Source organism: Balaenoptera acutorostrata, chromosome 14 (assembly GCF_949987535.1).
Source record: "Balaenoptera acutorostrata chromosome 14, mBalAcu1.1, whole genome shotgun sequence".
In the NCBI taxonomy this organism is placed as follows: domain Eukaryota; kingdom Metazoa; phylum Chordata; class Mammalia; order Artiodactyla; family Balaenopteridae; genus Balaenoptera; species Balaenoptera acutorostrata.
This window is the reverse complement of record NC_080077.1, coordinates 71,077,774-71,090,736: the sequence shown is the minus strand read 5'-3', so window position 1 is coordinate 71,090,736 and position 12,963 is coordinate 71,077,774. Positions and strand designations below refer to the sequence as shown.

The following is a 12,963-nucleotide window of genomic DNA, read 5'->3' as shown; positions in this document are numbered from 1 at the left end:
TGTTCAAAGAAGGGGAGGGAGATATTGGACGTGTAAAACATGTCCCAACTTTTTATTCCATGGCTGATTTGTGCTAAGGAAATACTGATGATACTTTAAGTAGAAAATAAACTGGAAGATAATTCACTTAAAATTGGAGTCTTTTCTAGGATTAAGAAGGTATACCATACTTGCCAATATAAAACTATGCTCATTCAACTAAAGAAGCTTTAGTTCATGCTAATTTGCTTCTCTATGCATAAAATTAGATTGTCATTGGTATTCAGAAGATTTCTAGTAGCAATAGTTAGAATAAATTATAACAGATCTGAATGGAAATTCTCAGATGAGGATAGCTGTAACCATCAAACAGATCACATCCTACTCATGTTTCCTAAGCAGGTCACACAAAATATACTTACCAATACGCAGATACATGAAACTGTTTGAGAAACTCCATTTCAAATGTGGTTTAATGGACTAATTTTTACAAAGATCCTAATTCGACATCTGTAAAGTAATTCCTTGTTATTCAAATGTGTTCAATGCCCCAGTTCCCATAGTCTGTTAAGAGTTACCTGTAAACAGCCATGAAAAGTATGAGACCTGTTCTCTGGGAGGAGTTGTCAGCTGTATTGACAAAAAAGCTCAATTTTGTGCTCCCGAAATTTATTAAGAACAGTCATAATTCTAAGAAAATCGAGATTTTTCTTCCTCATCAATTTTAAAACATGGAAACACATAATCTCAGTTACAAGAAGAGTTTTTGGATGAATGGCACTGTAAGAAATGTCAAGGCAGAGATCGGATGGCAGAGTAGGAGGAAGTGTAACTCACCTCCCCCCATGAACACATCAAAAATATATCTACATGTGGTGAAAAGATGCTCATCATTGCTAATTATTGGAGAAATGCAAATCAAAACTACGATGAGGTACCACCTCACACCAGAACGGCCATCATTAAAAAGTCTACAAATAACAAATGCTGGAGATGGTGTGGAGAAAAGGGAACCCTCTTTGCACTGTTGGTGGGAATGTAAATTGGTGCAGTCACTATGGAGAACAGTATGGAGGTTCCTCAAAAACCTAAAAATAGAATTGCCATATGATCCAGCAATCCCACTCCTGGGCATATAACCAGACAAAACTATAATTCAAAAAGATAAATGGGGCTTCCCTAGTGGCACAGTGGTTGAGAATCTGCCTGCCAATGCAGGGGACACGGGTTTGAGCCCTGGTCTGGGAAGATCCCACATGCCACGGAGCAACTGGGCCCTTGAGCCACAACTACTGAGCCTGCGTGTCTGGAGCCTGTGCTCCGCAACAGGAGAGGCCGCGACAGTGAAAGGCCCGCACACCGCGATGAAGAGTGGCCCCCACTCGCCACAACTAGAGAAAGCCCTTGCCCAGAAACGAAGATCCAACACAGCCAAAAATAAATTAAAAAAAAAAAAAAAAGATAATATGGACCCATATGTTCATAGCAGCACTATTCACAATAGCCAAGACATGGAAACAGCCTAAATGTCCATCGACAGATGAACGGATTAAGATGTGGAATATATAAACAATGGACTATTACTCAGCCATGAAAAAAAGAATGAAATAATGCCATTTGCAGCAACATGGATGGACCTAGAGATTATCATTCTAAGCAAAGTAAGTCAGAAAGAGAAAGACATACCTTATGATACCTCTTATATGTGGAATCTAAAATATGACACAGATGAACATATCTACGAAACAGAAACAGACTCACAGACAGAGAGAACAGACTGGTGGTTGCCAAGGTAGGGAAGGAATGGGAGTCTGGGATTAGTAGACGCAAACTATTATACATAGGATGGATAAACAACAAGGTCCTACTGTATAACACAGGGAACTATATTCAATATCCTGTGATGAACCATAAGTGGAAAAGAATATGAAAAAGAATATGTATAACCAAATCACTTCACTGTACAGCAGAAATTAACACAACATTGTAAATCAACTATACTTCAATAAAAAATTATTTAAAAACTAAAAAAAAAAAATCCTATCTATCTATCTATCTATCTATCTATATCTACATGTGGAACAGTCTCACTGAAAACTAACTGGAAACTGGCAGAAAGACTCCTGTATAGCCAAGGCTGTAAGAAAGATCCACACAGAATCGGGTAGGAAGGGAAGAGAAGTGAGCAGGTTGGGACTTGTGCCCCAGGGAGGGGACTCAGAAAAAGGGAGATCACACGGGTGGAGATCCTCCCTGGAAGTGAGCAGTTCAAGCCACATATTGGGCACCCCAGCCCTGGGTCCGGCACAGGGAAGGCAGGCCCCTGGCTGGTCCGAGGGCTGGTGGGACAGGAGGGCTGTGGGAAGCCTGGACACTGCTCACAAGGAGTGTGCACATTTGTGCACAGACACAGTAGGGGACTTTTACTCCCACTGTTGGTGGGAATGTAAATGGGTGCAGCCACTTTGGAAAACAGTGTGGAGGCGCCTCAAAAAACTAAAAATAGAACTACCATATGACCCAGCAATTCCACTCCTGGGTATATATCTGAAGAAAACAAAAACACTAATTCAAAAAGATACATGCACCCCAATGTTCATAGCAGCACTGTTTACAATAGCAAAAATATGGAAGTAACCTAGTGTCCATCAACAGAAGATGTGGTGTATATACATGAATATTAGCCATAAAAAGAATGAAATTTTGCCATTCCCAACAACGTGGATGGGCCTAGAGATTATGCTTAGTGAAATAAGTCAGAGAAAGACAAATACTCCGTTATCCCTTATATGTGGAATCTAAGAAATAAAACAAACAAATGAATATAACAAAACAGACTGACAGCTGTAGAGAACAAACTAGTGGTTACCAGTGGGGAGTGGGAAGGGGGGAGGAGCAAGATAGGGGTAGGGGCTTAAGAGATACAAACTACTATGTATAAAATAAGGAAGAAAGATACATTGCACAGCACAGAAAAATATAGCCATTGCTTTGTAATAACTTTAAATGGAGTTTAATTTATAAAAATATTGAATCACTATGTTGTACACCTGAAACTAATGAAATATTGTAAATCAACTATACTTCAATTAAAAAAGAAAAACAAAAAAACCCTCAAGCCAGAGTTTAAACTCTAATCCTTTGTCTCCGGTAGACCACAATGACTTTAAAAAGATTTAACTTAGTTTAACAAAAGTCTGTTTAGTACTTACTGACCATGAGGAAACTCAGATGATTTTTTTAAAAGATAAAGATTTAATAAGTTGATAAATCACTTAATAAAATATAGACAATAAAATATAGATTCTGACACAGAATAATAGTTTCAATTCTATTCTAAATAGCAAGGCATGTAAGAATAGATAACTAGAATTCATTTAGTATTTTAAAAGCAATTTTAATTAGAAATTACATCCTACATACAGGTGTTATTCCAAGAAGTTTCATTCCGTTGGCTAGGACTGAGCGGACAGCTCTGAAAAGATGAAGTCTGGCCTATAAAAATCAAGAATGATTCAAGGTCAATTCAGTAACAGGCTAACTGTAAGTGAATAGATAAAATTGCTTTTAGAAGTAATTCTAACTTTTTTCTAATTTAAAGTAGAACAGTATCTCCAAGTGCCCTAGGGTTTCCTGTAGGCAAAGAAAGACAAATTCCTACAATTTGTTATAGTAAGACTGGTACCCAAGGGTTGTGGAGTGGAGTAACAGTAACACCATAAAGTATAGCTTCAGATAAGGGGAACTAATCACCCTATCACTTGATGTAGGAAAAGGTGTTTCATGGTCCAGTATGTTGGAAAGTAACATTGATTGTTACAGCCCAATTCTAATTATTACCTTGAGTGTGTAAGTACACTGCTGTAGTTGAACAACAGGATGCTACTTTAGAAACATTTACAAGACTGACTCAGTAATAAGTCTGAGGATGCTAGAGATTACATTACACAGCAAAACTCAACATAACATACCCCGGCCACTTCAGGAGGACTGCTTTTTATGTGTAGTGTTTTGTGTGCCACCGCTGCAAGATGACTGAAACAGGAAGAGAATAATCATGATTAGGACCAGCTAATTTCCTGTGTAACATATAAGCTTGATATATAATCTTACTCCCTCAACTTAGAGAAATCAAAGCCGAGAGCCACTAAAGGATATTTCCAAAGTTGGGAAGTTGAGGCTGAATTCACTGCTTTTCAATAACTGGCAAAGTGAAACACACTAAACTCCGGTTTTAGATTTTTGGTCCTGGTTCTACTAATACCAGGTGGTGTTATGATTAGAGTTTCATTGTTCTTAAGATTATGATTTTATTGTTAGTTTTACAAGTATAGGGGATTCTTTTCTAATAATTAGTTTTCCCTTATTTAGGCATCCCTCAAGATGAAATGTATAAACATGGTCTGGCCTGTCTCCTTCTGTACTGGGAGGAGGTGGGGTAAGACTAGTTATCAATCCACTCTGCATACACTGGCCACTCTTCTTTAAAATATTTTTTCTGTTTAGGTTATGGCAGCAAGAAGAACAGTGCCAGAGAAATGATGCTTATGACATTAGTTTCAATGATTAAGTGACATTTAATAAAACTTTCTGGCTTCTTCATCTCTACATGTCTAAGTGGAAATTAAAGGAAAAAAATCTATAAATCTGGGGAAGAAAGGTAAAAAGCATATTCAAGAAAAAAGTCCCAATAAGTCTCTGATTTCAGTAAATCTTGAGTAAAAGCAAATACTTCCTTTCTTAAATAGCTTTATGAGAAGATACAACTGTTGCTATAAAACTCAACCTCTATTCAAACTTTCTAAAACAGCCACCGTGAAATTTCTATCCAAGTGTCATCTACTCGCTTTCCAATTCATTCTCTACCCTCTATCAGACTGACTTTTCTGTGCCTCTGCTTAAAACCTTTTTATGAACCCCACTGCCCTGAAAATAAGTCAGAATGCCTTAGTACACAACATACTCATTCTCCCAGAAGTTCTTTTAATGTATCATGTTCTTGCTCAACTCGGGGCTTTTCTCTCCTTCTCTGCCCCCTTGCTTCTCCTAACATCTACTCCTCTCCTCTGAGAAGCCTCCTCTGAGCCCTCAAGGCTGGGCTAAGTGCCCTAACATTGCCCCTCACGTCCAATCTATCCTAACACGTGCTGTACTGTGACCACCCATGATGTACCTATAGGTTCCCGTTCACTAGACTCCAGTGACCAGACCTTCAGTCACTGGATGAATGAATGAATGAATGAACATTAACTGCTAATTTGCAAAGATGAAGCAAGAATTCCTGTAACTTAAAGCATATAATTTTTTAGGCCAATGGATTTGTCTATAGGAGACCTTTAGATGAAAGAAAGGTCCTTTGTCATATCAAATGTCTTTTAATACCCAAAAATAGCAAGTTTATAACATACCTTAGAGTTAGAAGGTAACTGACAATGTGCCTGGGTTGAAGGTCTTGGGCTGACCTATAAAGCACCTCATCGAACCTAAAAGAAAGATGACAGGAGTGGTTGGCAGGGGAAGGCTGGGTGCATATTACACTAAGCTAAGATCTACGATGTAAGGTTGACTTGATATCATTAATGGTAGAAGATATATGAAAAAAGACCTTGCGTAAGTTTGAAGGTAAAGGCACATCTTTCTTTCTTACAAGTTCCTTGATGGCAGGTACTTTCTAAATCACCTTGAGATCCCATAGGCCTAGCCCAAAGCAAGGACTCAAATCATGGCTGTTAAATGTACGAAGCCTCTAGCCATGCTTAGGAACATAATCTAGCAAACAGGAGTCTACTCACTGCCAAGAAAACCAGGTTGGCTTATTTTTCCTCACAAATTAGCCAAATGTTAGTAAACTAACCCCTCATCCCAGGAAAGAACCACTGACCACTGTGTGGCAATCAGAGAAATAGGCCTTGTTGTTAACCCTCCATATCCCTTCCAGATATTCATCAGTCTCTCCTGACAAGTCTGGCTTCACGGATAATGCTCATGACAGCTCAGAAGTATGGTCTCTTGCCCAGTGTATTTGAAGCTGAACTGAAACCAAGAGGCAAATGAAGGGCTTATGGTCTCAGGGATGGTGCACAAAGGCAGGGATCTTCCTTCACTTATCACAGAGGGTGAGAAGATGATCGTTTCTACACTAAAAGGTTATGCTTTTACCAGGCTTTACGTTCTCACACCATGACCTAAAGGGTGTTAGACACCTGGGCTAATTCAATGGTGATAATATTTTTTAAGCCCCAGGATTAGCCGTGAGCATGCCCTCTGTCTGCTCCCAAAGGGCAGGCAATCACTTTTTGGTCACACCTTTGGATTGGCACTGTCTAGAGTCACTGGCCTGTTGATTCCAGTGGTCAGCAAACTACAACAGTCATTTCACGGAGCAGAAGCAGACTTGATAATGTTAGGAAACTGTACCTGAGAAGATGCTGGAGAATGGAAACAGACTGTGGCTCTTGTAAGCAAGCAGTGTTGAAGTCATTTAGATAACCGCATCCAAAAGTCTCTTCCAAACTGTTATCACAAGTTTAAACACAACAAAGGATTAAACAAGTCATCTTAGGACTCAGTTGCAAGTGATGAACATCACCTCATAACGCACAGTCTTGCTTTCCTTAATATAGTCCTAGACTCGGAAGCTACCATCATTTGACCCAATGCCTCAGTTTTTCCTAAATCTGTTTCTTCATCTGAAAACAGAGTATACTCTTTGGCAGGGTTATTCTGGGTACTAAATAAGGTAATATACATAAAAGCATTCCATTTCATAGGTGTGCAATACATAAATGTTTAAAAAACCCCACAAGATCCAAACATAATAAGAGGTCCACTGTACTTCAACTAGTTTTGAATGTGAGATGTCGGAGAAGCCCAGAAAACAGGGCCTTTGGTCTCGGAATCACTCCATCCAGACCCCACCCTGGGAAGGACAGAGCAGCCCAGTGTTTCCCTGCAGGCCCCTCTCACCTGTGGAGGCGGGCGTGTGTGTACTGCAGGAAGACTCCCGTGTCCCCGCGACTCTGGAAAACACGATCCCAGCTGAACTGATAGTCAGATAACAGGAAACCTCTGAAGTCCTAAAATGACAGAGGAAATATTCAGCGCTGGGATTTGTCCTCGTACCAAATAAAAGGCTCTCCCGGGAAGCAGTCTTCACAGACCTGAATGATGACGGCTGCGAGCCCCACCCTCTCTGCTGTCTCCTGGGGGTTCTCCAGCTCTCTGGTAGCTAAAATAGACAAAGGCAGCTCCTTTAACCTTGCATGAAACTGTACAGAATCCGGGACTAAAGTGGAGATAAAACCTGACAAAACCATATGCTGACAGCATCAAGAATAAACAGGTGTACAGCAGGCAATTAACTGTCCTAATGTGGGCTGATTTAACTTTGATAATGATGTTTTCAAGCCTTTGTTAAAAGGGAAGAAACACGAATTTATTTTTCTTACAAACATCCCTTGTAAGACATTAGATAGAGCTGGTACTTATTTTTCCAAAGGTGAAGGTTAAACAAAGCCATAAGGACTTGGGACTTGCTTCTGATTATGGAACACAGGAACTTTGCACAGGCACTCCAACCGTGGAGTGACAATGCTGAAGCTGCCCAGGAAAAGAGGCTCAGGGTGTATCAGTTCCCATTACTAAACTGAGTAACAGCCCAGCAGCAAGTCTAGAAATCCTGGCACCTTGAATTAGCAAAGCTATTTGTGCCAAGGTTTATGAAAGTTCAATGGAGGGATGGTCATAATCCATCACACTGGACAGGAGTCCAGCAAAACATAAAAGTGCACGTAAGTTATGCCTGTAACAACAAAAAAATGAATTCACTCTTAATAGAAGCCATGTTCTGTAGCATCCTCAGTCGAATCTCATTTAGAACATCTTCCAGAAAAGTAACGTCTCCTCTTCGCGTCTTCATTCCCTGCACTACCCCAAAGGGCACGTGCTGGCACCTAAAATGGAGCAGGCACTTAGTTCACCGAAAAGGAGCTGGTGATCAAAGAATATAACAATACCCTTATAGAGAACAGTCTTAACTTCAACTCTCATAGAGAGGTTTTAAAAAATTAATAAATTGAAATATGCTGTGACGTATGCCACGGAAGATGTTAAACACACAGCTTCATTTCATAATCACTAGCATATGATTAAATTACTAGTTGCCTTTATGAAAAAAAGGAGATGGGAATTAAGAATTTTGAAAATCAAGCCACTGAGCGATATCTAATAAAACCATTTATTAAATGTTTATAAGCTAGAAATTAATATAACCAGGACAAAAATTAGCACAAAGAACAAATCTGTTTTTTCTAACATCTAACACTAACATCTTGAAACAAAGAAGTTAAGTTTGAATGAAAATCTTTAACAATTTGCTATATTTTTGGACATGGCTGACCTAGCAAAACTTTAATCTTGAGCAGGCAATTAAGAACCATGCAGACAGTACGGTACCTTTCTGCCCAGTCATATCCCATGATCTGCAGCATTTGGAACACTTGCTGAAAATGCTTTTTTTGCCCTTTATCTGTCTTGAGAAAAAAATGTATTTAAAATAAAAGAACACTGATAAGTTAATCTACAATAGGTTGGACATAAAAAAATGTTTGAGTTTTGACAGACTAGAGTCACTGTCAGTGGATATGTTTTAAATAAGCACACAAGGCGGATGCCACCAGAAGAAGGTCTAAGGTGAGTCCTCTAAAAGAGAAGGAAGTTAAGAGCTGCAGCACTCCACTGAGTCAGGAGGGAATATGAAATTTAACCTTCTGAGTATTCTATCTAAATTCCTCCTCTCTCAGCTCTTATGACCTTTATCTCCAAGAAGGCCAAAGCTAAGCTCTAAAAAGATATTTAATAGCAACTTTTTTTTTCCTTCGGGGAAAGGGAGGTTGCACACAGAAAGAAAGGAAGGGAAGAGGAGACTAGAATATTACTCAGCATAAAAGGAACAAACTATTGACACATGCAATAGTTTGGGTGGATCTCAAGGGCATTCATTATGCTGAGTGAAAACAGCCAACCTCAAAATGTTACCTAACGTGGTCCCATTTATATAACGTTCTCAAAGTGACAAAACTGCATGATGGAGAACAGAGCAGTGGTTGCCAGTGGTTAGGGTTGGAGGAACGCATGATTATTAAGTGGTTGCCATAAGAGAGGCTGTTTTGTGATGGAACAGTTTTGTATTCTGAATGCGGTGATGGTTACATGAATCTACACGTGATAAAATTTCATACCCCCTCCACCATGCCCATACACAAGCGTGTGTAAAAACTGGTGAAATTTAACTAAGGTCTCTACCAATGTTAGTTTCCTGGTATAGACAAAGTATCATGGTTATGTAAGATATTATCTTTGGAGAAGACTGAAGGCTACATGGAAACTCTACCATTTTGAAACTTCTGTGAGTCCTAAAATATTTAAAATAGAAAGTTATTTAAAAAAATGCATTATAGTGACATGTACATATTTGTTACACATAACCATTCATTTGGGTAATTTTTTTTTTTTACTATGAAGCAATGTGAACTTTTTAATTTTTAAGTTTTTTTTTTTAAAACATAGTGTTTGCCACCATACATACACTTAACATTGAATCCTTTCTATAGTTTGAGAAAATTATTTTTGCCTAGTTTTTCAACAAGGCATTCAATTTCTATCTTTGCAGTTTTCATGAAGTAGGGATCATAACCTTTTGTTCTTTATTGTGATTACTTACCACATAAATCATTTTATCAAAATTATACTTGTCCATTCGATCTATAGCAGCTGCAAGATCTCTGAAAAAAAACGGCCATAGATTAAGAGTTACTAAGCAGATCTGGGTAATAATTTGTTTTACCTATTTACTAGTAATGAGGCTTTTCTCATTACGAACTACTGTTATTCCAAGCCTCGGGTATAGTACCCATGCTTATATAATCCCAGTACCATACTTTGATACAAAGTAGTAATAACAAAAACAGCTTTGGGAAAAGAATTATGAAAGTGCTGTGAAAAGATCAAAAATAAATAAAAGCTCTGGGACAAGTAGTAATAATAACTAAATAGCTCTAGGCAAGGTGTTTATAGGTAAATGTTTTATGATTTGTTAACTAAGCCTCTACTGGGAAGAATTACCTTCCTGTCACTTTTCTGCAATATACTTTCTTAAAGAACATATTTAAAACATAGGTGATATAGTATCTTCTAGCTACTCTTCCAACGTCTTGGATCATTCGAAAGCAATACTTTCTAAAGCATTTAAAAAGACCATAAATTCCTTTGACAAAAATTCCACTTACCTCTTATCTCTGGTTAAGGACAAAATACCCAGTTTGCACACAGTACAGAATATTTAAAAACAAACCATAAACTATAAAATTTTAAGTGAGAAATTTTAGGTGAAAATTATTTAAATATTGAATTTTAAAATTAAGAGCTAATTAACTTGTGGAGAATATAGTTAATAACTATGTAATATCTGTGTATGGTGACATATCATAACTAGACTCACCATGGTGATCATTTTGAATATACAGAAATACCAAATCACTATGTTGTGTAACAGGCACTAACGTAGTGTTGTAGGTCAATTATAATTCAAAACCAAACAAACTCATAGAAAAAGAGATAAGATTTGTAGAATTTCAGAGGCAAGGGATAGAGAGAGGGGGAATTGGATGAAGGTGGTCAAAAGGTACAAACTCCCAGTTATAAGATAAATAAGTACTAGGGATGTAAAGTACAAAATGATAAATAGAATTAACACTGCTGTATGTTATATATGAAAGTTAATGTTAAGAGAGTAAACCCTAAGAGTTCTCATCACAAGAAAAATTTTTTTCTATTTCTTTAGTTCTGTTATCTATATGAAACTATGGATGTTCACTAAACTTATTGTGATAATCATTTCGTGACGTATGTAAGTCAAATCATTATACACCTTACACAGTGCTGTATGCCAATTATATCTCAATAAAACTGCAAGAAAAAAAAAGCTATTTTTGCTTAACAATGCATGACACTGGGAGGATTTTGAGGATTTTTAAAGTTCCTAGATCTTTTGAAATGTTGGGGATCATCAAAATGTCACTGGTACCTACTTCAGGATCCTGATATAACAGAGCAAACGCCCCCTGCATTGTAAGCGTGGAGTCTTAACCCCTGGACCACCAGGGAAGTCCCCAGAGCATGTGTTCTGAATGGAGGCAAAAACTGTCTCGTGAGGGACAAAAAAATCTTACTCTATTTATGTATAAAGCACATATATGCATACAATACATACAGACACATCTGTGGTGTTAAAATTTCATGAGGATGGGCAAGTATAAAAAATATGGCTAAAAAGGCTCCTGAGAAGGGTTATAATTTAAAAAAAGGCTGTAAAACACTGATACAGATTATCCCAAAAACAAAGTCACAAATATACACCCCCATTATATTTTTTGATTTGAGCCAAGCACAAAACAAAGAAAAACTTTTTGATCCAAAGAAAAAGAGATGAATATAAGAAAAAGTCCTAGGTTGAGTTTGTAGAACCTGAATTTGAAAGCCGGAGAGGGCTTCCCTGGTGGTACAGTGGTTAAGAATCCGCCTGCCAATGCAGGGGATACAGCTTTGAGCCCCGGCCCGGGAAGATCCTACGTGCCTCAGAGCAACTAAGCCCATGCGCCACAACTACTGAGCCTGACTCTAGAGCCTGTGAGCCACAACTACTGAGCCCGTGTGTCACAACTACTGAAGCCTGCACTCTAGAGCCCGCGAGCCACAACTACCGAGCCTGTGCTCTAGAGCCTGTGAGCCACAACTACTGAAGCCTGCGTGCCTCGAGCCCATGCTCCACAACAGGAGAAGCCACCGCAATGAGAAGCCCACACACCGCAACGAAGAGTAGTGCCCGCTCGCCGCAACTAGAGAAAGCCCGCGCGCAGCAATGAAGACCCAACACAGCCAAAAATAAATATAAATAAAATAAATAAATTAAAAAATAAAAAGCCAGAAGAAATGCCAGGTCATTTAGTTCAGGTCTCTCTTTTCACAAAGTAGGGAACCATGGCCCAGAGAGGTTAAGTGATTGGTCATGGTCTCAGAACAAAAATTCAGGTCTCCAGCCTCACCCTGTGCTCTTGTCAGTATCCTCCTGCATTTTTCTTTGTCTGTTATAACAACTCCCTTAATTTACAACCACACACAAAGCTGTATTCTATAAGGAACCCATTGAAAGGACAGAAACAACTACAGTTAGAGTAAGGTGAAAAATCAAACATTTCAACAAGTGGCAAAAAGATGATTCTCCCAAAGAAAAAAGGGAAAGTATAGGTATTAAGGTAAATAAACAGAAAAATCTGGACCTAATGATAGCCCCCAAAAAGATACCAGATAAGGATAGTTAATAAGGATAGTTATAGAGTCTTTATGACATGGAGCCTCTATTCTGAGCAGACACATTTCTTTTTTTTATTTGAGTATAGTTGACTTACAATATTGTGTTAGTTTCAGTGATTCAGTATTTTTGCAGATTATATTCCACTATAGTTTATTACAAGATAATGAGTTTAATTCCCTGTTGCTTACATGAGTAAACACATTTCTTATAACCACTACTCAAAGGTTTATTTAATCTGTCCAGCAATAATTAGCTGGCACAAAAAAAATTTTCTACTGTATATTTTTTTGTATCTAGAAAAAGAAATGTACCTCTTAAATATACAGGGTCTTCTCATTTCCTAACTCCAATTGTATGGAATTGATAAAGAGAAATGCCAAAAAGTAACAGAAAATAAGAATGATTTTTCTAAGGGACAGTAAGAGAGGCAGATGGTTGTTTAAAGTTGTTTGGGAAAAAATGATGGTAGTTAACAACAACAACAAAATATCATTAACTATGCTACAAAAGTGGTTTGTGATCCAACATAAAATTCTAGCCCGGGAGACACTAGAACGTTTTGCTAGCAGTGCTTGAGTATGGCCATGTTTGCCTGTGTGGCTTTTTTATGGTCC

The 12,963-nt window shown here is 38.2% G+C and overlaps 1 protein-coding gene across 3 annotated transcripts in view; it reads right to left on the bottom strand.

The window, feature by feature from the left end:
* Nucleotides 1-2,018: 2,018 nt before the first annotated feature.
* RARS2 (arginyl-tRNA synthetase 2, mitochondrial) overlaps nucleotides 2,019-12,963 on the bottom strand; it is an 84,666-nt gene continuing 73,721 nt past the window's right edge. For all 3 annotated transcript variants that reach the window (XM_007195931.2, XM_057527547.1, XM_028162297.2), the window contains 9 exons: nucleotides 9,701-9,761; nucleotides 8,434-8,510; nucleotides 7,807-7,931; nucleotides 7,140-7,207; nucleotides 6,946-7,055; nucleotides 6,397-6,492; nucleotides 5,388-5,462; nucleotides 3,951-4,014; nucleotides 2,019-3,474 (listed from right to left, as the gene is read on the bottom strand). In XM_007195931.2, the coding sequence (XP_007195993.2) occupies nucleotides 3,388-3,474; nucleotides 3,951-4,014; nucleotides 5,388-5,462; nucleotides 6,397-6,492; nucleotides 6,946-7,055; nucleotides 7,140-7,207; nucleotides 7,807-7,931; nucleotides 8,434-8,510; nucleotides 9,701-9,761 (763 nt within the window). In that variant the 3' untranslated portion in view covers nucleotides 2,019-3,387. The remainder of the gene's footprint in view (nucleotides 3,475-3,950; nucleotides 4,015-5,387; nucleotides 5,463-6,396; nucleotides 6,493-6,945; nucleotides 7,056-7,139; nucleotides 7,208-7,806; nucleotides 7,932-8,433; nucleotides 8,511-9,700; nucleotides 9,762-12,963) is intronic.